General features: G+C 38.6%; 4 protein-coding genes across 7 annotated transcripts; 3 read left to right on the forward strand and 1 right to left on the reverse strand.

Annotated features, from left to right (window-relative positions):
* Positions 1–14: 14 nt before the first annotated feature.
* On the reverse strand, positions 15–2,821 carry peng (Pumilio and CPL domain-containing protein penguin). 2 transcript variants are annotated; one of them, XM_031994516.2, is made up of 2 exons: positions 2,469–2,821; positions 15–2,299 (listed from the first exon to the last, which is right to left on the reverse strand). In XM_031994516.2, exon 2 carries the CDS (start codon positions 2,287–2,289, stop codon positions 409–411), a length of 1,881 nt encoding a protein of 626 aa, XP_031850376.2. In that variant the 5' UTR covers positions 2,290–2,299; positions 2,469–2,821; the 3' UTR covers positions 15–408. The 2 variants fall into 2 exon arrangements, with proteins under 2 accessions (XP_031850376.2, XP_031850368.2); XM_031994508.2 differs by lacking the exon at positions 2,469–2,821 and adding an exon at positions 2,420–2,454.
* Positions 2,822–3,019: 198 nt separating this feature from the next.
* On the forward strand, positions 3,020–6,939 carry LOC116423965 (dnaJ homolog subfamily B member 12). The gene is made up of 8 exons (XM_031969798.2): positions 3,020–3,384; positions 3,773–3,923; positions 4,219–4,364; positions 4,449–4,589; positions 4,831–4,964; positions 5,045–5,160; positions 5,364–5,527; positions 5,650–6,939. Exons 1-8 carry the CDS (start codon positions 3,252–3,254, stop codon positions 5,760–5,762), a joined length of 1,098 nt encoding a protein of 365 aa, XP_031825658.1. The 5' UTR covers positions 3,020–3,251; the 3' UTR covers positions 5,763–6,939.
* Positions 6,940–7,322: 383 nt separating this feature from the next.
* LOC116423959 (gamma-glutamyl hydrolase-like) lies at positions 7,323–12,255 on the forward strand. The gene is made up of 10 exons (XM_031969785.2): positions 7,323–7,485; positions 7,608–7,718; positions 8,587–8,719; positions 9,037–9,160; positions 9,499–9,549; positions 9,624–9,698; positions 9,845–9,999; positions 10,499–10,605; positions 11,141–11,366; positions 11,884–12,255. The coding sequence occupies exons 1-10, from the start codon at positions 7,474–7,476 to the stop codon at positions 12,021–12,023; spliced, it is 1,134 nt and encodes a 377-aa protein (XP_031825645.2). The 5' UTR covers positions 7,323–7,473; the 3' UTR covers positions 12,024–12,255.
* Positions 12,256–12,839: 584 nt separating this feature from the next.
* Positions 12,840–22,612, forward strand: LOC116423945 (heparan-alpha-glucosaminide N-acetyltransferase). 3 transcript variants are annotated; one of them, XM_031969769.2, is made up of 12 exons: positions 12,840–13,249; positions 14,428–14,571; positions 15,039–15,172; positions 15,263–15,378; positions 15,555–15,717; positions 16,345–16,549; positions 17,065–17,232; positions 17,946–18,106; positions 18,174–18,334; positions 19,313–19,487; positions 19,853–19,965; positions 20,769–22,612. In XM_031969769.2, the coding sequence occupies exons 2-12, from the start codon at positions 14,449–14,451 to the stop codon at positions 20,948–20,950; spliced, it is 1,701 nt and encodes a 566-aa protein (XP_031825629.1). In that variant the 5' UTR covers positions 12,840–13,249; positions 14,428–14,448; the 3' UTR covers positions 20,951–22,612. The 3 variants fall into 3 exon arrangements, with proteins under 3 accessions (XP_031825629.1, XP_031825637.1, XP_076224223.1); XM_031969777.2 differs by having other exon boundaries at positions 12,841–13,249; positions 17,985–18,106; XM_076368108.1 differs by lacking the exon at positions 12,840–13,249 and having other exon boundaries at positions 14,344–14,571.
* The last annotated feature ends 3,081 nt before the right edge of the window (positions 22,613–25,693 follow it).

Genomic DNA, 25,693 nt, shown 5'->3' on the forward strand with positions numbered 1-25,693 from the left:
TGAGCATTTTAATATTTAATATACTTATAAAAGATTTCGTTTTAAAATCTTTCCCAATTTGCGAAACTTGTATATACATGTTTTTAGCATATTTTCTCATACCTTGTAGGTAAGTAATGTGCAATACATAAATAATTACTATATGTATTACCTATCATTTTTACATAAGCAGTAATTTATATTTGAGACAAATAAGAAACGAATGCTAAACCAAGAATGATCACAAAATTTGACTGAATAATTGTAAGTATTTATATTGCGAATAAAATTGCAGGAAATCAATTTATTGGTATTACATTTGACATTCTTGCAGCTGCTTTTAAAACAAGCATCCTGTAGAATTCACAATTGTGCAACCAATAGAGAACAAGTTAATGCACTATGCATGATTACTAAAATGAGTTTCATTTAATTCAATTTTTTAAGTAAAATTTTAGCCCCTGGACTCGTCTCGGATTTCAAAGAATTTTTTATTGGTTTCAATTTAGAGCATAGTGTATTTACAGTTGACTCTGTTTCATTCTCCAACAACAATACTAACAAAAAGCAACCTCTATTGAATTTTATCCATTCTTTTATGATGTTCGCTTCCAAATGATCAACTAATATTTCTCCAAATGTAGTTTCGTTTTTCTCTCGTAATTTTTTATTGTCTTGTATAAGTTTTTTCAATGCCATATGTAAACCTGAATGTTCGACAGCCTTATATTCGACATCCTCTTCTTTAATCTTGACGTCCGAGTCTGTGATGTACTTAGCAATGGCTTCAAAAGCTTGCTTCAATTTTTCTCCAGTACCTGCATTCAAAACTGCCAATGTTACCATTGCACTGGAACTGTTAGACATCCACGTTGCAGTGTTCTTTGTTATAGCTTCGAGTAGTGAATCAGAAATTCCCTCTAACAACTCTTTTTCCCGAATATCTGCAGACTTTTTGCTTCCTGCATTATTATCTCCTTGTTGTAAGTATGTAATTATACTAGGATGGAAATAACGAGGATTTCTTCTAGCTACTAAGTACAAAATCACGTGTTTTCCGTGTTCATTTAACGCTATATCTGTTAAGTCATTCTGAATTTCTGAAAGTATGATTTTCTTTACGAGGACAGTATCATCTACCGAATCAAATAAAGCTAGTAATGTTAAATGTCCATGCTCAGACATGGAGACAGTCTTTACATTTTCCTTAAAAGCTTTCATTATCATCTTTCTATCTTTAATTGTACCATGCCATATGCACAGTGTAATAATTTTTGAACCAGGTTTGGTTTGAGATAATTCCACTACAGAATCTTTCAACATAGCTATCATTTCTGATCTATCTTCAGACGAACATTCGTTTAAATATTCTAAAAGGATACATTGTACAAACGTGAAGTGTAAAAGATTTTTATTTAATATCCTCATTAGATTTCCTTTCACAGCGGATAACGTTGCCGGTTTCATATTTTCTGCAGATTTAAATATGTCTGATAAAGATTTAACTTCTTTGTCCTTGGCTTGTTTGTACATATCGCCATAAAATTCTTGTTTAAAGTATATTTTCTCTATAGGTTTTGCATATTTTGAATACATAAGATCCAGCAGGGGTGCAGATACAGAGTGACTCATGAATTTCACAACATTACCATAACAAGCAGAAATAACTTCGTGTTTCATATCTCGAGGTCCATATTTTAATATACTTTTTACACAGTTCTTTGCATATTTTGACGAGATCATTTCTGTGATCGAAGGCTTCAATTCGCTAAAAACATCTCTTTGAATTTTTTGGTCGCCGTATTTGATCAGCCATTGAATAATACGAGATAAATCATGTGTAAGCATTACTTTACTATAATGAGATTTCAATAAGTCATGAGCTTGTAAAATTAATTTCTTACGTTCCAACAGTTTACAATCCGATCTACGTAACTTTTCACCGATCTGTTTCGCTTTTATTGATATTTCGTACAGATCATTTAATTTTTTTGCTTTATACTTTTCTCGTAGATCCTTCTTTTGCTTTTTAATTTCCATCCAATTGGGTTTTTCCATTTGATTAGAGTTTTCATTCGTTCCCTTCTGGTTCTCCTTTTCACTTTTTGCATCACGTTTACGATTCTCCTTATTAACGTGTTTTAAAGGTTTCTCATACTTTCCTCTTTTCTCTTTTATAACTGTAGGCTTATCATCTACAGAAATATTAATTTCGTTACTTGCAATATTATTGCTATTAACTACCTTTGGTGACTTTTTCAGTTTCTTGACATTCAATTGAATATCAGCATTGTCTTTTCTTTTACCCATTTTGCGATATCTATAAAAAGAAATAAAAATGTATAATCTAATGCATAAAAAAATAAAATTCTTTTCTTTTTGATTTTTATTAATATTGCATTTACAAACAAAATTTACTAAGCATTTAAATGTAACTAACATCAATGAATCCATAACATTAACATAACCAACAGTAAACTGTGACTAACCTGGAAATTATTTCAATATCTGATTAATGTTTAATATTTATATCCAGTTCTATTCGTGTATTACACTAATGTAAGTTCACTAAAATTGTTTTAATCGCAATAAAATATTTATTATTAAAATATAACACCATGTCGGCTTTTATGTACACGTGCATACAATCTCGCCCTCAAGCGTGGTTTCTAAATGTTTAACTTTCTACCTACTCCATCATGGAAATGTAAATCAGCTGAACATCTTTTGAACGCGCTCTTTTTAAATTTCGTTTCAAGTAAAATTGTAACCACAATCACAGACGAAGTATAAGATAGACATAACATACAACATTTTGTCAGACGCTCTCGGGGGTCATAGGACCCCCTTATCATTTTCGTGTCACAACCCGCCATATCGACTCAGACTGGTTTTGCATGGCAGCGCTGTAAGTGATAGGAATGAGAATTAGAAATATTGAAATTTTAAATGACAATCAGTACAGTGTTCATAGCCATGAACAAAAATTCCCATAAGTAGCAAAGTCTGTACGTATCTTAAGTCTGTAATTGCAATTATCATTCCTAGCCCCCTGGTAGTGAACTCAGACGATTTTGTTAAAATGATGCATCGTCGATGGCGCTATGACACATTATTCATAGTAACGGTACATTCTACGTTACAATATGTTCATGACATAACTTATTAAATTGCTATGGCGGAGAATTAAGAGTTGAGTGATTGAATTTATTTACTATTCTGCCTCGTCATTGTGCAGGGATAAATTTTAGTTCGGCCTCTGAGAAAAAATCATGGACAGCAATAAAGATGAAGCCGAACGGTGCATGGAACTCGCGGAACGATATCTTCGGGAAAAAAAATATGACGAGGCCGAAAAGTTTGTCCGTAAAGCACAGAAACTTTATCCAACAAAAAAAGCGGAAGGTAAGTGAACAATAGAAAGTCCACGTCAGTGTTTTGTATGTAACTCGTTAATCAATTTTCGTGTAGGTCTTTGTTCTATGTACATGTAATTATTGATCCTTTAATGTCATAACTGTAAAATGTGTCCCGTAGTTTCGCGTACAACTAGCAAAGTTTCAAGCCACTCGTGAAATGTCGTTTCTTCGTTTTCGAAAAAATCAGTTTGATGTCCATCGGTAAATTTTGCTATAATTACATGCTCATTCCGATAGCGTATAAGTGTAATTTTCTTCGCGCATCATTGAACTTGCTCGATAAAAGAAATCTGTATGAAAATACGAGAAATGAAAATTATGCGGTCGTGTTAAATCGTGGAACACCTTTGATGTAAAATCGCTTATATTCACAGATGTATTAGCAAAAGTGACAATGCTTTTGAAACAAAATCAAAAGTCTGAGTCAGAACCTACTGTTAGAAAACGTCAAACAGCACCTAAAGAAGCTTCATATACTCAAGCTTCTACTGATTATACTAAGGAACAACTTGAATATGTTAAAAGGTACAACACTTAATTAACTTTCATGATATATTAGAGATATTTACATGAAAGTCAAAGAACTAAGCAGAATCAATTTTGTATAGAACATTACATTATGTGTGTATGGTTTTAAATACTTATTAAAATAAAAGTATGTATAGCATTCACTATTTAATGTATATAACACATAAAATTATCACATAATATAACTGTCATTTCATAATTTTGCACATGGTGTACAAAGATTTCTAAAAAATGGGTATAAGATACTTAAAAATTGACATCATTGCAATAAGCTTAATATATCTGATTATAGGATTAAAAAATGTAAGGATTATTATGAAATTTTGGGTATAAGCAAAGATGCTACTGATAGCGACATTAAAAAAGCATATAAAAAGTTAGCACTTCAGTTACATCCAGATAAAAATAAAGCACCAGGTGCTGCAGAAGCTTTTAAAGGTAATTGTTGTTGGATGTATTATATTTTTCATGTATTTAAAAGCTAGAGTGGGTTTACATACATGTAATACATATTTTGTACAGCTATTGGAAATGCTGTTGCCATTCTTACTGATGTGGAGAAAAGAAAACAATATGATATGTATGGCCCAGAAGAAGAAAGAATTCAGAATGCCCAAGGCCGTCAAAACCATGCGCATTACAACTATACAAGAGGATTTGAAAGTACGTTCAAAATATATGTGGGAATGAATGTATTTGAGTATGTGAATAGATATATTTGATGAGTGATGAATGTGTGTGCAATAGATGAATGACATGACTAGAAATCTAGAAATATCAAGAAATAATTTTATTATTTCTAATAAAATTCTCTTTCTCCTACATATATTAATTATATTCTTTCCAAAATTTTACCTTAAATATTATTGTTAATAAATATTTGAATTTAACAAATTCTTTGCAGCTGACATTACTGCAGAAGAATTGTTCAATATGTTCTTTGGTGGTGGATTTCCACAACAGGAGTTTTATATGAGACGTTCTGGTGGAAGATGGATGAGACAACAGGATGTTCAGGCCCAACATACTCATTCTCAGGTATAGAATTGAAACATTTATATATAATATTCATTGAGTATCATTTATGTTGGTTAACATTAAAAAAATTGTAATTTCAGCAAGCAAATGGGTACACCACATTCCTTCAGATGTTGCCTGTACTGTTATTAATATTGTTAACTATGATGAGCAGTTTCTTTATATCAGATCCTGTATATAGCTTGCATTCTAACGCGTAAGTGTCTTCAGGATATACGCTGAATATTTATAAGAAATAATGACAAATAAATTAGTTTTAATTAATACTTTCATGGAATGTTTCAATTTTACTGCTTGTGCTTTACTTTCTCGGCTGTAATCTCCGGTATATACTAGATATTAAAGCTAGCGAATGGTTTGTGTGAGAGTGATTATATGCACATTTTAATTTGTGCGCAGAAAATATTCTGTACTGAGAACAACTCAAGGATTAAGGGTGCCATACTATGTCAAAGAAAACTTTCACACTGAATATCAAGGCAGCTTACGTAGACTAGAAATTTCTGTTGAAGAGGAATACTTGAATACTTTGAGACATGCCTGTTATAGAGAAAAAAGTTACAGTAAGTATATATACTCAATAGTTTATTGTTTGAACTTCGATAAGACGGGAGTAGTGGGTTTTATAGTACCCGGAAAGTAATATATCTTCAGATATTCAATATAAATGGCTTTTAATGTTTAGGAGAAACCTTATTATGGAAGGCAAGAAACTTTCAGGACCAAGAATTATTTTTGAAAGCTAGAAATATTGACACACCCTCCTGTAAGAAAATACAAGAAATGCAAGGAGCATAGCAGCGCCACATATTTGAATAGAATTTTGTTGTAGATAGGTGTATATTGTATTTACACGTGTGTAGTTATTATTGGATGAAATGAAGAATATCGCGCATAATAGATAATGATATATTATGTATCTTCGCATCCAAATTTGTAAAACATCTTGGTCCACCATAAATTTTTACATGGACCATTTAAGCTGTTTATCCCATACTCGAATTGTAAATTATTTGATACTGGATTGATTGCAGTAGTGTGTATGATGAGTCTGAGCAAGAATTTAATTCTGCATATAGGTATGACTTTGAATTGATAAAATCGAAGGACATAACGTTGCAATACAAAAGCTATACATTTACATATTATGTGTAGCGTTTACGTCTCGTCATTGCTGGGCAAAAGAAATAGTTGAGTGTCATGATCAGTGGTAAACGTAATTTTAAAATACTTTTTATGGTTTATAAACGTCGGTAGCGTTTGAATGTTAACGTACATTTCAAATCTTGCCGTGTTTCTTATGCCATTATTTATAGTATTGTAATTGTAAATTGAAACGTTGACATTGATACTCATATTGACATTAATACAGCGATTTTGCTAGAAAAGTTTGTGACATTGATACCGTTTGAGTGTAGGTGTTATCTTATCGAGAAAGTCCACGATTTATTGAATATTAATCTCAATTGCGTACGACTAAAGCATATATAATATATACATACACATATATTATACGAAAGGATGTATTTTAAGATTAATAATATTAGACAAAAAGAAATGGATTTATTGCATGGATATTTTTATTACATATAATTTCACTGTTCAAAGAATAATTGCACCATTTAAATATTAAGTTGATGAGAGAGAGAGGCACTCTTGAATTTAATTTATTTATCACGTAGGAAAATAAATAGATTCACAATATTAATGTTGAACATTATTGCAATGTATAAATTATTAATATTAACTTATACTTGTCTTGATTTAGACACATCTTGATCGAGTATGAGAGCATATACAAAAACATGGTTACATTCCTTTCGTAATTGCAAAAATGCGAACAACAAAAAATGATAGTCTGCGTCATATGTGAACGTATAATACTGCATATAGAATTACTGGAATCGACGCTATGAAAAGTAACTACTTAAAACAATGTAATCGTAATAAAATTTTATCAGGTGACCTCCATTTAGTTTTTCGTAAAAAATATACTACCGCGTACGCTTTTATACAGACATGTGTAACAATGTTACATACGACATATAAAAGTTCAAATCATAATCTACATCATGAATGATGAAAAATTAGTCTTCAAACAGTACATATCAAGTTTAATTCACGATTCCGTCAGCCTGCATACGCTTAGCGATGCTTAATCACTAGAATCATCTGTATATTGTATATGTTAATTTAATTAGCACCGAAATAAAAGAATTTAAAAAACACGACTCATTCACAACGCTCTTGAATAATTTTAGAAAAAGATCTTTTTCTATATTACATTTTTTTTGGATAAATCTTTTTGTTCGCATATTAAATATTCATTAACCTCTCAATCGAATGATTTCCCGAGTGAGACAAAGGCATTACTTAAGACGAGTAGAATTAATACGATTCAAATATTTGCTGGAATAAATGTGACAGTAACATTGCTTGTAATAGTATAGATATGATACTGTACTGAAGTGAAACTGTTAATTGAAAAAAGAAAGAGAAACGTCGATAGATGAGATTAAATGTAAGTGATGAATCGACTCGTTCCTTTCGATTGTAAGGTTAAGTAAGTGACCGATAAAGGTTGCTACTGTATCAATTGTTGTGACATTTTATCAGTTGCATTCACGATAAATAATCGTTCAGTTTAGTTTTCCTTCGTGTTCGAACTTCGTACGCTGCAGCATAGACGGTTGCCTGTCGGGACCTGAAGCGGTTGTGAAAAGTCTCGGAATCTCGGGAAGTCTACTGGATCGGGTAACTATAAAATTCATCAAGTTTCATCATAAAGTAAATTAAGAGCACATTAAGACACCTTAATTAAAGGATGATCATTAGCTGTACCTTGTACAATTATTCTCTAAAAATGCGACAAGTGAAAGACGCATGGTGTCCTGAAGATGGCGGACCTGATAGTCGTGGAGATTTCCGGTTGAAAGCTCATTCTTCGCGGGAGATTTGAATGTCACTGGTACATCCGGTCCTAATCCGATCTCGTTTCAGGATCGATAATTGCGAAACTGGTATGCGATTCGACTTCTTAAATAAATAATGCAGAATAAACATTCTCTCGTTAATCAAAAGCGATAAAGCGACAAATCAAACTCATAGATTCGCATGAGATCATCGTCCGTATGTTGACAGAAATGACAGTCTCGACGCTTATCGTTTCTAAGAGAAAACGGCGACAAATTGTCTATAGAGACTGAGATGTAGTCGCAGAGGGACTCTGGTTCCGACTGTAGTTTATTATTACTTCAACATTGGTAAATTGAAAATAATATGAAGGACGAACGAGAGTATACGAAATCTTTGCAAGTGATCATCACGATTGAAATTTCTATGCGCTAAAACAGAATTTATAAGAATGTTTGCACGACTGTCATTCGAATGATGCTGTTCTCCTAAATCCACGGGCGAGCTTCGTTTGTATTTAAATCTGCCTTTGAAAACGCAAAGATACGGTTGCCGCGGTTATGCAGCTTTCCTAGAATTCGCTGCTCGCCCGTGGCAGCCATGTCAGAGGGTTAATTGCAGGACTTTGTTCCATCGACTACTGTTTCGATGGAACTTTCCGTTCCGTCGACGATATATAAATCTAGCGGTATTCAAGTTCGTCGATCAGTTTTGCGTAGGTAATCGAGCGTCGAAGCCGTCCGCCATGGTTGCAACGAGATCAACGGCCATCCTGATCTTAGCGTCCTTCCTGGTCGTCGTCTCCGGGAAGAAAGCTGGTAGCAACGATCGGCCGATAATCGGTGAGTTTCCATTTCGTAGAACGATAAACGGATACGTGCGCACAGATAACGCTCGCGTTACGAGCTAACACAATAGAGGAATGTTGATTGCTTTCATTCGCGAGTCTCTCGCAAATCGGGAATGAAATTCTAGAGGAGTTTCTGTCCTCCAACGAGTAATACTAATTGTCGACGTGCATTTAACGCAATGTTCGCCCTGATAGATGTTTCACCGTGAATATGTTACTATAAATTTACACGATCGCATCCTATCATCGCGCGACGAGATTAACGAGTGCTTGTCCGATTGATATTTCGTTATCGTGTTTCTGTAAAAGGTGTTCTGTCTCAAGAGGTAACGGAATATGTAAATGGACGATACGAGAATCAATATAATAGCTACATAGCTGCGTCCTACGTGAAATTCGTCGAGGGTGCCGGCGCGAGGGTCGTGCCGATTTGGTAAGTGTAATCGTGCCACGGAAATTTCGGTTGTATTTTACTTGAAGTTCAATATAACTTAATATTTTATTTAAAAAATCAAGTTTCTGGTAATTTTGATATATCTTGATATTGTTCTTTCACGTTCTCGCTACCTTGTAACGCATACATGTGGTACACGTGACACTGAACGCGTTAACCGTCCGAGTGCCACGGGTTTCTCCGAAAACCCGGTAAAAATCATTAGAATGCTGGCCACTCGAACGGTTAACGTTGGATCGTATTAGACAGCGTATCGATGTTTCAATGTTAACGCATACCCAATTTCTTACAATGCACGGGAACACCGTTTCACGCAGGATTAATAAAAGCAACGACTATTATGAGGATATCATGCGGAAGATAAACGGGTGAGTTAGATTTAAAAAGAGACGGTAAACGGCACACCTGTTCGAGTCTATTTATTGGTCAATGTATTCGACAGGGTTCTGTGGCCCGGCGGAGCCTCGACTTTCAATAAAAAGCATGGCTACGCCGACGCGGGAAAGAAGATATACAAGTAAATAAATTTTCTACTCGTTGCGATTGAATCGGTAAAAAATAGGACTGGAATCGATATTCGAGACACCGTTCGTTCCCGAAGACTAGCGTACCTGTTCACCAATCGGTAGAATCAGTTTAAAAGAAGAACCATTTATTTCGTAGAATTGCGAAACGATTCAACGACAACGATAATCACTTTCCAATCCTCGGAGTGTGTTTGGGATTCGAACTGTTGACGTACCTGACCGCCGACGGTCGAGATGACCGAGACAACTGCAATGCCGAGCGAATATCGCTTCCTTTAAAGTTTGAAGATGGTGAGTACGTTCGCCTCGTTTGCAACATTAACCCTACAGTATACGTCTGAATGGGACACGCGTGTTCCACGTGGAACCATAGAAACTGTAAAAATTAATCGTAAACAGATACATTCGTATTCTATGAACATTTACGTCGATTTTCATTCGTCCGGTTACACGATTATGTATCTTAATCGTCTTTTAGTTTCACAAAATATCATCTTTATCTCATCGGGAAATGTTCAAATATTTCTAGTGAAAAACTTCAGAGTACAAAGGGTTAACTCGTGCTTGCACTCGCATTAGCTGTTTCAACTTTTAAAGCGCGGGGCAACATAGATTACTTCAAAAGCAAAATATTCGAATATTCGAATTCATTATGTATAAATAAAGTATATTGAAGTTTCTTTAGATTATCTCACTTCCATATTTAATTACGGAATTATAACCGGTGACACGGGATAGCTTCTTCGTAAAACTGCCGGTCAGTAATGTGTTAAGCTCGCCGATCTTCCAGGTTATCGAGACAGTAACATGTACCGAGCCATAACAGACGACCTCGTTACAATCCTGGAAACGAAGAACGTAACAGCCAACTTCCATCACTTCTGCGTCACGAAAGCGGTAAATTCTTTCGAGCATTCCTCTCTGAGATTTAGATACGTTAATCCTCAACCGATAAAGAGGTTGCAGCTGATTTAACACCTAAATACGCACGTTACTGTTACAAACAATTCGGCGGGGAAGAATTTTAGATAAATATTTAGATCTTCCTCGCTGGTTTCGGTGACCTTGAAATACGTTGTCGAGGACGTCGGCCTGAACTTTCTCCTACACGTATAACAGTTCGATTGTAATTAAACGTTTCATAAAGTTTGATTTATAATGAATCTTTCGATTAAATTCTCATTTTCAACGCTTGTTCAGGTTACGAAAGATCGCACATAAAATCAACGTACACGTTATCTAGACTGTTACGTCATTTTTGTTCAGTGTATTGAATATTACTGAAGAGTAAACAAATAAATGCGTACTAATAACGTTTCTTTTTATTAATGAAAGTATAGCCCTCGCTTGCGATGGGTTAATTGAAGCTGATCAACAGATTACAAGATCTTCGTTTTCAACGGTTGTCTACACGGTGTATCTGCAATTGTAGGGGTTGAAGCGTGTCGGTATAGCGAACAAGTTGAAGGTGCTGTCGACGAGCAGAGCCAACGGCACAACCTTCGTTTCTTCAGTGGAGTCGACGGAATATCCGTTTTTCGGTGTACAGTTTCATCCGGAGAAGAATTTGTACGAGTGGATCGAGGGTCGAGGCATTCCGCACGATAAGAAGGCGGTGCTAGTTGCCCAGTACTTCGCCAATTTCTTCGTGAACGAAGGTTCGTACAGCTCGTTGATCTATGTCATTAATAATTCATTGGAGAAAGAGAGAAACTGTAGAAATACTCTATGCTTGTGTTCGCTCTTAAGTATAACAATTGATTAAAGAGTAAAATTTGAATTCTTGTAAATAGTAAGTGTTAGAAAAAAAATGAGAGGAAGAGGTAGACATTTCTGACCTTGCGTGACCTTGAAGGTCACTGCAGTATACGGATGAATTTATATATGATATAAATATAAGAGAATATACAGTATTCCATTGAAAAAAATGAAGGTCACCTTCGTATCTAACAAAATAGTATAAACGATTTATATAAGAATTAAATTAAATAAAATTTATATAAGATATAAATATAAGAAGATATACAGCATTCCATTGAAAAAATGAAGGTCACCTTCGTATCTAACAAAATAGTATAAACAGAAGATTACTGCTTTTTCCTCTGTCATTTTTTCTCAATATGTACGATTTACAAGGAAACACGCTGGCCAGTAATACGACGCTTTTGTGTACAGCACGCAAGAATAGGCAGAGGTTCGAAGACTCCGACGAGGAAGTTCGGAGTTTGATATACAATTATCCTGTGACATACACAGCACAGAAGAATATTCTGTTCCAGCAGTGTTACCTGTTCAAGGCGAACACGACTTTGTAGTGCAAGAAATAGGAATACAACGATAGTTAAGAGCAAGAGTATACGGCGAATGAGGTAGAGATCAAAGACTAATCCATGGGGTTGAATATATTATAGTAACAATACAATGATTCAAGCATCTTCTCGCCGTTATACTTTCATCTGGATTTATATCGTCATGTGGGTAACAAATCAAGCCTACCAATAAAATAAATAAAAGAATAAACGCAACAACATGTTCACAGAACGAACCCTCTCCCTGTTCTCTATTATCGCGTCGAATGTTTCCTATTCAAATGCGTAGGATTTTCAATGTGTGCACTGTGTAGGGGAGGTTTAATGAGCAATACTCTCTGGGTTTTAATACACTCTTAACCCTTTGAACTCTGTAGGCTCCAATATTGCACCAGTTATAACATTAAATATTTCAATGAATCTTAAAGAAACTACCCTAAAATTATTCGATTCTCCAACTTCTCCGAATACTATAAAAATTAGTTGCCGATAGATTACAAAACAACCTGGAGTGCTAAAGGTGAACACGTTGCCCCCCAATCAAATCGAATTACTATAGTTCACTATGAAACGACGATTATCTGAAAACATTGGTACATTATAAACAGTGTTACCTGCGGTGACATTCAGCCGGATGAACGTGCAATAATTCAGTTCGATCAAACGATTCGATATCATCTCTTCCATCTTGTATTTTGCTCCATGATATCGTTCAGCGTGTTAAACAACGATATCTATAAGATCAATCTCATTCGTCCCACGTGAAACGCAAGATTGCGCCGCGACAAATATGCGACGCTGCCGGCGAGCGTGTTAATGAATACAGTCCAAGGCTGTCGGAAGGAAAGCGGCCGCGAGCGCGCGTTAGAAGGTGGCAACCGCGGCGAAATCTCACCTGTTGAATGCCAGGTGAAATGTCAGCCGATGCACCCACGTGATTCGACGCGGCGCGTGTTGCTCTCGCGGATCTCGGAAAGCTGTCGTGCCACTTCGGCAGCCGCGCCGCGAGCCGCGGCCGAATCGCAAACGATGCGAAGATAATATTTCGATCGGGGGAATCGTTTTCTCGCGGGTAAACACCGGTACCGTTAGCCGAGCCGCGGGATCATAGTCGCTCGAGCCTCCTCGGAATTCGCGAAGGTGCGCGGCACCCTGATCCTCCTACGCCATCTTCGATCACCATCTGCAGGGCGCGACGAGACTGCTCCAGTTCCAGAAGCGGTTTCCCTTTGGTGAGGATGTTTCTCGTGAATTTCTACTCGCGATCGCGTATGCTCGCAGATGGTAGTGGTTCGTCGCGTCGAGTCAGAATTCGACGTTCAATGTTAATCTAGTGTCTACGTTCGGGCGATGGCTCGACGAGCGGAACAGGGGTGAAAGGTGTCTTTCCAGTTTTATAGTGTCGATTGGTAGTGGACTGATACCGTATTGGTAGCGAATTAGTGACTGAAAATAGAAATTCGAGTATAAAGAGTATAATATTCGTTTAATCGTCGAGCGATCTAGTATTTGCTTTAAAGCTGCCACTAATGAAATTAAAGAAAATAAAATTGAAAATAATTTAATACGTTGAATGCCGTGGGGGTCACCGGTGACTCCGACCAAATCGAATTATTATAATTCAGTCAACTGATCATTATTTGCAAAAACTCTTATATTGCAATAATTTGATATTACGTTGCTCATTTTGTGCATTTTGCCACCGGAAATCGTGCGGCATTCATCGTGTTAAAGGGTTAGCGCTGAATTGCCCTGCGAATCCATTGAGAGTTTAGGTGTCTACCCGGTAGATGTTTCACCCCTTCTCTTACCACGTTGAACGCCGTACGATTTCACGTAGAAACGATCAAAAGACATAACATTGAATTATTGAATTGAATCGCGTTAATTGCACGTTTATCTTGAACGCCATTGCATTAGATGATACCAGTTATAACACAGAAAAGTTTCCAAATAATCATCGTGTAATTGCGTGAATTATTTGATTTGGCATTCAACGCGTTAAACAGAATGTAACAAATTCTTTCGAGCTCGGTTGGAACGTTGCGTCGTACAGCTGATGTAGATATGGAAGTATAAAACTTCTCTCTTTCTCCGAGAAATTATTCGCTTCGAGTAGCTCCGTCAAGCGCAGCTGTCAGAGCCTAAGTCGGAGGGATAGAGAGATAACGCGATTCGAACGTGAAACTCCGCGAAATCGGAAACCCGCGGAGCACAAATTCCAATTTCGACTGTTCTACTTTCTCCGACGCGACGGCCGCGCTGAACGTTTCACGCCGCGATTAAGGATGCGTGGCAAGTGTCTCGGCGCGAGTCCTCGCGCGCCATTCGAACGGTTCCCGAGTCGAGCTCTCGCGACCTCGGCGTCCCGACGGTGACGCGTTCGTTCGTGCATTCATTTCGGTTGCAGCCGTTCCACTGGTCGACGACGATGGACGCCGCGGACGTCTGCGACCAGGACAGCCTGAGATTCGACGAGGCCTGCCTGCTCCTGCGGAAGGACCAGCAGGATCTGAACGCGTGGCTCTATTGGCTGTCCTCGGACTGCGCTGCGGTGAGATTCTCCGACGCTTCGACCGTCGTTTCGCTGACGCAAGTTAGCTTGGCAAATTCATTTGTTGCTCGCGAGTTAATCGACGAAACTGAATTTTCTTGGGTCTACGAGACGCAAGGAGGCTCACCCTCTGCAACATCGTGCGATGCGACGAAGGTTGCAGACTTAATCGTGTCATCTAATCCCTTTGAATTCAAACGAGACATCGCTTTGCAATTGATCGTAATTTAAAGTAAACGTAGATATAGAATGATTATGAATTGCTCTCCTTGTGAATAGTTGAACGCCGCACGGTTTCATAGAGCAAAATACAGAAAACGGGAAAAATATAATATAAATCATTCGACCGAATAATCGTTTAATCGAGTGAATTATAGTAATTCGATTTGCTTGGGCTGACTGGTACGAACGATTCAACAATTTGATGATGTACATACTTGCAACGTAGGTGTCTATGTATTTTCCAGTGTCCGTACACTCGTATCAAGCAGTTCGTAACGAATTCGAGTTCCAGCGTGACCATCGACACTATCAGGCCGTCCACTTTGAGGGTCCTCGACGCCGAGGATCCCAGCGAATATTTGTCGGCGAAGAACACCAGGTAGATCGGACGATTCGATGGTCTCTTTGTGTCGCACACTCCTGCGTCTATCTGCGGGCCTTTCTCAGAAACTGCGTTTTCGCATTCCAGCAACGTGATTTGCGAGCTGACGCCGAGTCTCGGCCAGTTCGGCGTTTATGAGCTGTCCGTTGGAGCGGGAAGCTGTGATGTCACGGTTCTGAAAGGACCCACGTATGCTTACACAGGTAGAATGCTTATATAAATTGTATTCTGTCCTCTCAATTGCATTTTTCTCTCTTTAACGTCGATGGTGAGATTCTCCGTTTCTAGACGAACGTTCCATAGGCACTACTTCATCAGACACAAGCCGGTTTTCAACTGATTTTTCACTCGTCTATCGATCGTTTCCAATTTTTTCTAGAATTCTTCGTTATCTTCGGTGTGCTGATCATCGCCCTGTTCGGCCTGTCAAGTTTCAAGTCGCTATGGCACCTGTTCCGGAAGAAATGCGCGAAACATCCCGCGGACGAGGCGAAGAAGCAAACCGCGAAACGTCGCGTGAAGGCGATCGACACAGTCCGAGGGTGAGTTGTCCTGAAGTTTTCCTTTTAATCCTGATGAAGCTATTTTATTGTAATAATTCGTTCAATGTACAGTCAGTTTTTCGTAATGTTTCATCGGTATTGTTAACGCGTTGAGTGCCGCACGATTAAATAGTACAGAATACTCGAAATGGAAGAAGTATAATATTAAATCATTCGATTGAGTTGCATTGTTATTATTGGATCTAGCTGAATGTCGCCACATTAGCTAGCATTATTTATAATATAGAAATGTTTTCAAATAATCATTTAACCCTTTGCACTCGAGAGGCGACTCTCACCACTTGATTTCATACAGTAAAACTATAAAATTTGATATTTAATATTACATTTCCTATAACGCATCATTTCGAGAAATATTCAAATAAAATAGCTTTGTTCCTCAATGTACGTGATTTCTCGTCGACTTAGTTTCACAAAATATCGATTTTATCTCGTCGGAAGATGTTAAAATATTTCTAGTGAAAAACTTCCGAGTGCAAAGGGTTAATTGAGTGAACTATAGTAATTCGATTTTATTAAATACAATAATTTCGATGAAGATTGAAGGATTCAAGGATTCTACGAGATGCGAGTGTAATGACATCTCCATGGGTTCCGATGTTACAGAGCGAGCACATTATTGATGATATTCGTGAATGGCGGCTCCGGTGGTTACAAGGTCCTCGGCCACGCCACTTGGAACGGGTTATTGTTGGGCGACTTGGTTTTCCCTTGCTTCATATGGATCATGGGAGTGTGCATCCCCATAGCCTTAGGCAGCCAGATGAAGCGAATGACGTCGAGGACCGCCATCTTCTACGGAATCGTCAAGGTTACGCGTCCAATTCGTTTCTTTTCATTTCTGTCGCGTCTTCTTTTCCTTCGATCAGGGATTTCGTTCAACTGTTCCCCGAAGTTTCGGTTGATACAACTTTCGGAGGGCAAAGGGCATTCCGAATCACATTACCAGATTGTTTACGTTCAGACGAAATTATGTCAAGTGGCGGGATCCTCTGTTTTGCAGTTTTATCTGACACACTTTCGCTCGACACGATCAGATACGCGCATCTTTAACATCCGTTTATCTAATCTCTAATTATATCGTTAATTGAGCTCTCTCGCCGATGTGCTTATCGGATCGCTGTTTAATTATACCATTGGTATTCGGAATATTGATTGTCACTGTGCTATTCCAAATATTCTTTACTCAGGCGATAATCGAGGGAGTTTATCGCCTCGCTGTTATCTATTGTCTAATCAGAGAAATCAAGAATTCAGTTGAAGACGAAGCGAAACGTTGAAATACAGAGGAAATAATGAATGTCATTGATCCGTATTTATCAACAGAGGAGCGTCTTGCTGTTTTTAATCGGCGTGTCGCTGAACACGGCTGCTCCAGGTCCTCGGCTCGAGACGATCCGTATATTCGGTGTCCTCCAACGTTTCGGGATAACTTACTTCGTCGTCGCCTTGACCTACCTTTGCTTGATGTCCAAGAGGTCAACGAAGTCGCACGTGAGTCTCATTTCCCTTCGAATTTCCAGTTATTTCAACCCTTAGTATCTCTAGTGAAAATGAAAAATGCGATAACATTCCTTCAATCTTTTATTTTCCTTCTCAGTACAAAATTTTGATGCATGGAAAATCTAATAATTTTAGGGTAGTTTCTTTAAAATTCATTGAAATATTTGATATTATAACTGGCGCAATAGTGGAGTCTACAGAGTTCAAAGAGTTCATAAGGGTTAAATATAATTTAACCCTATTAACGATGAAGTAGTTGCATTGATTATAGTTAAGAAATAAATCATAGAGCAATGGGTCAACACCATTATGTACATTCGATCTGTATCAATTTAGCTACCATCTTAGTTTCCCAAGAACACCTTGAAATTTGAGAAAGCTGGAATCAAATTTCCACCATATTCCTCCCACAAGTGTGTCTGTTTATTCTAAACAATTCCAAATGTGCAATGTTAACACTAGAACTACGTACCAGTGAAAATGACTGGTTTCGATTTTGTTTCGCAATTATTGATATCTTAAAAGCATTGAATATTTTAACTTTAACAATTTACTTTAATAATTAGTAATACAATTGGGTATGATCTATGATACATCGGTAGCGACGGAGTCACCATAGTGGCGCGTCGTTCAGAAAGATGACATCCGCGGAAGCCACTATAGTGGCGCGTCGTGCCTAAGAGGTTAAAGAATCATGATTTCAGTTCGATCTCCGTAATAATTCCGAACGAATCCGTGTACAGTCGCCGTTGCTGCGCGAGGTGCACGATTTCTTCATGCTGCTGCCGCAGTGGTGCGTGATGCTGTCGATAGTCGCCGTCCATTGCGCCCTGACCTTCTGCTTACCGGTTCCCGGATGTCCCACGTATGTACGTATAACACGATGAGCAACGCTCCTCTTCGCGCCAAGTGATTAAAGGAATTATTGTCAGCGGATACCTCGGTCCCGGCGGTCTGCACGACGATGGGAAGCACTATGACTGCGTCGGCGGGGCAGCTGGCTACATAGACAGAACGGTGCTCAAAGAACCCCATTTGCACCACTCCGCCACCGTTTACAACGCCGGCCCGTACGACCCGGAAGGAATCTTGGGTACGAAGCGTACGATTCGTTTATCAACCCTTTGCACTCCGAGCGATTTTCGATATAACCTATCAGCAACTCCGAATCGGTTTTAACCCCTTGGCCTATGGTTTCCTTCTCAACTCTGATACGGCTACTTTGTTATAAATAATTTATTGAAAACAGAAAAATTCTAAACGTACGTTATACCTATATTTCCTTTAATGTATAACAGTTGATTACGGAGGAATGATATTTACTTTGAATTCGAATGAACCGAGTAATATATATATTTGTCGAATCATGTTGAAAATCTTTATCACGAGTCTTCAGTGCCTCTGTAAAAGATTTAAGGCCCTGCTTTGTCATTGAAAAAGCGCGTGTACATTTTAAAGTTACGTTTGACTAAAAACGAAGTTATAAACTTGTCTTACAATGTCAACGGAGTGCAAGGGGTTCAAAATCCCACGTGTTGCCGTGGCAGGGAATGAAAAGAGAAGATACACTCACTGAGTAACAATAACAAAAATGTGCAGAACACTTTATTTCAATAGAACTCGCTGACTCGTTAAGGGTTACTCGCCAACTCTCAAAATGTCTCAAAATGTCTCGCTCGAAAAAGTCACGCTCAACTATCTCTCGGCCACGCATTCTCGCTCGCTTTTAATGTGCACCCTGTAATTAAATACGAAAGTGAAACAATCCGAATAAGCTTCAATATATCTATTGCAATGAATTGAAACGAAACTTCGGGCTCTTCGAAATCAATTTTAACATTCTGCAATATTTAACACTCTGCACTTCAAAAATTGAAACAGCCAATGCTAGTGCGAGCACGAGTTAACTCGTGACCGGTAAACGATGCGTTAACGCGAGACAAGTTTCTGGACGAAACGGAACGTCGGCGTCACTGCAGTTCCACGCCATTTTGGTACCGTCGTCACGATCCCCGCGAATCGCGCGCGTTCCATCGCTTGTTCACGACTGAAACGTGTTTCGTTTGTCAAGGCACGCTCACGTCGACGTTCCACGTGTTCCTCGGCCTGCACGCCGGTATAATCATGATGTCGTACAAGGACTGGAAGGAACGTGTGATCAGGTGGCTCGCGTGGGCCGCTTTCTTCGGCTGCGTCGGCTGCGCTCTGCATTTCACCAACGTGATCCCGGTTAATAAAAAATTGTGGTGGGTAACGGAACGAAAGACGGAACGAGAGAATAATTCGAAGAAGAGTATATTCTTATTCTTCTTTCGTTGACACGTTAAACGTCGATTACCGATGACGGATGCTTCTGAATCACTTGAAAACAATAACATGCAGATAATCGATGTATTATGTTTAATAACGTAACTAAGTTGATAATGGTGTGATGCAAAGATTGTAACGATTGATAGTGAATAATTGTTACTACTTTTCTTTGCTGAAAGGATAACTGCAAATTTTGCATTTCTAATTCACCATAAATGCATCGATATATACAGTTAACTGATTGCACGTCGATCGTAATTGTATACCGTTGTAATTAATGACTGATTCCATTATCATTCAGGTCCTTGTCGTTCGTGTTCGTCACGACGTCCTTCTCTCTCGCGTTCCTGACCGCGTGTTACTTGCTCGTGGACGTCGTTAAAGTCTGGAACGGCGGCCCCTTTCGAATTCCGGGTACGTATTACTTTCACGTGGTTGCGTAACCGATAACAGTTCGGTAATCGTGTCGCATAACAATCTCGATTACCAAAGATTATACAAGTAATCGTGAAATTGAAGCTCGTTAACCCTTTGCGCTCGGAAGTATTTCGTTAGAAACACTTAACATCTTCTAACAGGACAAAGACGATATTTTGAAATTAGCTCGAAGAGGAAGCACAAGTAAATTGAGAAAGGTCTTTTATTAAATATTTCTGCATTTATTAAATATTACTGCATCAAATCAAGTGGTGACTGAGAGTCATCCCTCGAGTGCGAAGGGTTAACATTCTTTTCATCCGAAGTAACGATAAATTCTGCAAATATCGTGGAAAAGCACGAAAAGGAGGAACGATTGAATTTTAACCCTTTGCACTCTGTTGTCGCCACTGCGGCGACATTGTAAGATAAGTTTATGACTTCATTTTCAATCAAACATAACATTAAAATGTATAGAATGTGATATTTAACGTTAAACTTTGTACAATGCATCGACAAGTGAAACAATGGAATAAAACAGCTTTGTTCCCCAATGTACTGGTGATTTCTCTTCGAATTGATCTCAAAGAACATCGTCTTCGCTTCGTAAAGAAATGTTAAATATTTCTAGTAAGAAACATCCGAGTGCAAACGGTTAAAACTGTTTCGGAGTTGCCGAAAGGTTGTATTAAAAATTGCTCGGAGTGCAAAGGGTTAAAGGTAATTCTCAAAATCGTAAAAGCTGTCTTTCAGCACTTTGGATGAAAATGTTTTTAACCACGAGTATGTACCATTCGCAGGCATGAACGGATTGCTGTTGTACGTCGGCCACATGCTCTGCTACCAAATCTTTCCCTTCCATTGGAGCACCGGCAACATGGAGAGCCGCGCGCTGCGTTTGTTGGAGACCGTTTGGTGCGTCGGCCTGTGGACGGTGATCGCGTACGTCATGCACAGGAAACGAACGTACATCACGCTGTGAAAGTCCTCTCCACGGGACAATCGAGAACAGAAGAAGAAGCTCGGAACGTCGATGAAACAGTTCACAAGACATCTTCGTTACCATTTCAATTATTATCAATCTGAGAGGATTATCATGAAACAAACGATCTGCGACTGTATCGAAGATCATTACACAGAATGGAATTCCCAACGTAATCGAATGAAATATCCAGCTTGCCACGATCTTAATTTCATGTACGTTCGAGTAGATTCTCTTTCAATAGCCAACAGTCTTCTGATTGTCAATTAATCGTAAAGTCCAATTTCCCCAGCTTCCAGCGTAGGTTCATCTAGTTTATAACTACTAAATTAAAAATTTCGCTAAGATCATCTCGTGGCACCGAACGAACAACGATCGAACCGATCGAAGGATTTCAATTTAAGATCGGTTTCCAGGGTGAAAGGATCGAAGATCGACGGGGAACTTTACAAATAATTTATTTTACACAACTTACATTAAATAAGGCACAACGACAGATCGGAGGTAACGACAGTATCGATTGCAAACATAACTTTCAGCCGGTTACTGCGGGGTGTCGGTTCTCGAAACGAGGGGGAGGAGAGATTGGTGCACAACGGGGCATTCGATTTTCTACGTGAACAAACCGCTCGGCACGCTTCCGGGCCGCGGATCGACGCGGCGAGTATATATCGATCGTCCCGCGACGCGAAACGGGGAAGGGGCGCGGGGAACGGGGACAACGTATTCGTATTTCGTATCGTTAGCGATCAGCACACAACGTGGGACCGGACGAAAAAGAAAGAAAGAAGAAGATAAAACCGTGGAGGCAGAACAAGCGAAAAGGGTTGAAACTATGGATCCCCACTTCACGTGTCACGCGTGTAAATGTGTCTATTTTTACCGGGTGTCAAACGGCTGCTTTTAACCCTTTGCACTCGAGAGGATCAGTCACCATTTGATTAAGTTTCATATAATGCGTCAATGTGTGAAACGTTTATATAAAACAGCTTTGTTTCTTAATTGACGTATGTTTTCTTATTAGTTTCAAATAGTGTCTAGGTCTAGTGACTCTCAGTCACTATTTGATTTGATGTAACAAATTACAAAATGGTATATATAGTATTAAATCTCGTATAATGCATCAATATGTGAAATATCTATATAAAACAGCTTTGTTTCTTAATTGACGTATGTTCTCTTATTAGTTTCAAATAGTGTCTAGGTTTAGTGACTCTCAGTCACTATTTGGTTTGATATAACAAATTACAAAGTGCTGTATATAGTATTAAGTTTCATATAATGCAACAATATGTGAAACATTTATATAAAACAGCTTTGTTTCTTAATTGACGTATGTTCTCTTATTAGTTTCAAACAGTCGTCTGTCTAGGAAACATCGAATGTTTCTAGCGAAAAGTTTCCGAGTGCAAAGGGTTAATTCCAAGACATGTTCTTTAACATCTTTGAAGGATATCTTCTTCAACTGTTTGCTGTTTTTATTCGACGATTATAAAGGAAAGCTAGAAATTGCAAGATAATGATATCTTAACGCGCGATTCACTTAATAACGAGGGGTTAGAATTCGAAGAGTCTTCTAACACGTTCGACGAAAGTAACACGCGTTATCGCGTGCGTTTTAATTCACATCTAAAAGTGGGATCTCTAGGTGAAACGGATAGAGACGGATTCTATAGGGTGATCGACGGGAACGCGGCGTCGAGAGCTGGCCGTCGTGTGAGCGAACTTCAGAGGTTGTAAACAAAATAAAAAATGAGATACGGAGAAAAAGAAGAAGAACGAGGGAGAAGAGGGGGGGGGGGGAGAGAGAAGGAGAAAACACACTTAACAACGCCATGATTCCTAAGAGGGTACCCGTCGTCTTTGCTCAGTAATCAGTTGCGTCGGGACCTGAAAAATCAGAGAAACGAACGGTTAATGCGTGACTCACGGAATCATTGAAGTACAGTGATAAACATGGTTCTCGTTGGAAGAAATGATCCCCATAATACTGGCCCTAGTCAGTAGTCTCTGGATACCGATACCGATCCCTAAACACTGACGATTATTCCTCTACTTCGACGATCGCTTTATCAACGACTGTGAGAATTCTTTCAGCCCGGTGATCGAGTTGAAGATGAATTTTCAGCCGTGAGTAGCTTCCATTTCACAAATTCATTATCAAACAAATCGATAACGCGCGTTTAGTTGTTGTAGCTTGACCGAGCGCTTTTCGAACGAAATTCGAGAACATGGGGATGATCCGAATGAACGCGATTAGAATTCTCTAGCGATCAATTTCTCTTGGTTTCTTTGGGATGTACGAAACAAAGGAAATTGAAATTTTGGAATCTTTAAATATTAACTATTGAGTTCTGAGACTACAGTATTTGAATTTTTGAACTTCAATATTTCAATTGCTTAACTTTAACACGTTCGCTGTCAGCACTGATTCCGGTGACGGTCTCGATTATATTTCCTTCGATACAATAAATCTAAACGAGATATTAGAAAAATGAAACTGAAACGAGTCGTCGAGTTCCTAAATACAATGTCAGATAATTTCTAATAAGAAATGAATCCTATAGATGTTCATTTTCGTTATGTAAAATCTAGGATTGCGATCGTCACAGATATGTGACGCGAACGTGTTAAAATATTAACGCTGAACAAATACGATTGTTCGTTTCGTCGGTTCTCCCTTACACCTCTATCGGCAATGAAATGGGAAGGAATGGCAAACGGTAAAAATTTCGCGAAAAAACGCTGGTCCAAGTCACAACCCTCCCGAGGGTCCACTTCCGGCGGCGACGAATGGTACCGTTTGCGAGTCTGAAGCCGATCGAGGCAACGAGCGACGTTAATGTGCAATTTATTCGAAGCGTGGATTAACTTCGGCGAGCCAGCTGTCGATTGATCGATCGTCGTGGCCGTGATATTCGTTCCGTTGAACGGCAGCCTCGTCCTTCCGTTTCAACATTAACCGTTTGAGTCACACGCGCCGCTTTCGCGCTCTTCGGATTTCATGTCGAGAAAACCCAGCGCGTTCGAACGATACGGATCGCTACACTTTTTTGTATATAAGTAATCCAAGTAATACATTTCGTAATTCGTTGTTACCTATTATAAATTAACACATTGCGAACCGGTAACGAGAAATCTCGTTTTTATGCGAAGACACTTAGCTACGCAACTTCGCTAATTACCGCAGCATTGAAGATATAAAATTTATAAAATTATATAATATATAATTTAATAATATATAATTATATAATATATAATTTTAGATAATAGAAGATATTAAAATATTAAAATATAAAATTTAACTCGAATTGATTATCTATTTAAAATATATTACGTAACAATATATCTGAGGTTCTCTATGTATAGTGATATAAGTTGACCTCAGTGAGAATTGCCATCCGCACAATTCAGTTTTCCGAAAATTAGCCGGTACGCAATGTGTTAACCCTTTGAACTCTGTAGGCTCCAATATTGCACCAGTTGTAATATTAAATATTTCAATGAATCTTAAAGAAACTGCCCTAAAATTATTCGATTTTCCACGCATCCAAATTTTGTACTAAGAAGGAAAAAAGATCGAAATGTTATAGCATTTCTCAGTTTCGCTAGGAATGCTATACAAATTAGTTACAGTTGCCGATTGATTACAAAACAACCTGGAGTGCTAACGTTTAATATATATATAATAATAATAATATCAATATAGATTAAAACGAGCGCTGTCGCGCAGCTTGGCTTTCCTCGACACGAAATAAAAGAAGCGCCATCGCGCCGATCTTTCCGCGTCCCATTCAGAAAGCGCCATCGCGCTGTTCGACTTTCTTCAAGCGCGTTTCGTTAAAAACCTCTGGCACTCAAACGGTTAAAACGGTGCCGAGCGGTCGTTCCGATTCGAAACGCCGCCGATTTCCTCCGAACGGTCCGCGCGAGCGCATGCACAATTTCACATCGCAATAAATCGCGGACAAACGTGGCCGACGCGCACACCGTGCCCGCTGTTAGCCGTATCGCCAAGATGCATCGCAGCCGATAGTAACGCAAACGCACAATCAAGCATGCACGTGGCGTGTTAACGCGGCCATCTTTGTTAATCGGGCGTGTCACGAGACGGGGCACCGCAAACGCAATGATTCGCCATGCTGAATTCTGCGGCCGTACGGTGATCATCCGTAGACTGCGGAAATTACGTTTTGTAAATTTATAATATCGCACTCGGAAGTTTCTCGCTAGAAATGTTTAACATTTTTTGACGAAGACGATACTCCTTGAAACTAACTCGAAGGAACATCACAAGTAAATTGAGAAACAAAGCTTTATTCCAATATTTCGCGTATCGCATACGAAGTTCAACATTAAATTTTTCTAAGTCCCTACAGAAAAAGAGTAAAATTTTTTATTATTGACTTTAAAATTATTTCAATGCTTAATCCATGCATAAACAAGCTGTCCAAACACGAATGTAACATTGAAAAAAATTACTTTACAGTTTTACAAATCAAGTGGTGACTGAGAGTCGCCTTCCGAGTGCAAAGGGTTAAAGGTGAAATGCTGTGGGCGTTTTATTTTAGTTGATTTGCGGATTATCCGAACATCTTGTAAAGTGTACAGTTCGTCGCGAATGAGAGTCGCGAACGGTTTCATTGAGTCAGAAGCGAGGGGCTGCATGAAATTGTGAAACCCTCAAACAGGAGATTCCGCAGTCTACGACAGAGATTTTTGTTAGATTTGATTCTACGCCTG

The sequence above is a fragment of the Nomia melanderi genome, chromosome 5, assembly GCF_051020985.1.
Source record: "Nomia melanderi isolate GNS246 chromosome 5, iyNomMela1, whole genome shotgun sequence".
Lineage (NCBI taxonomy): Eukaryota > Metazoa > Arthropoda > Insecta > Hymenoptera > Halictidae > Nomia > Nomia melanderi.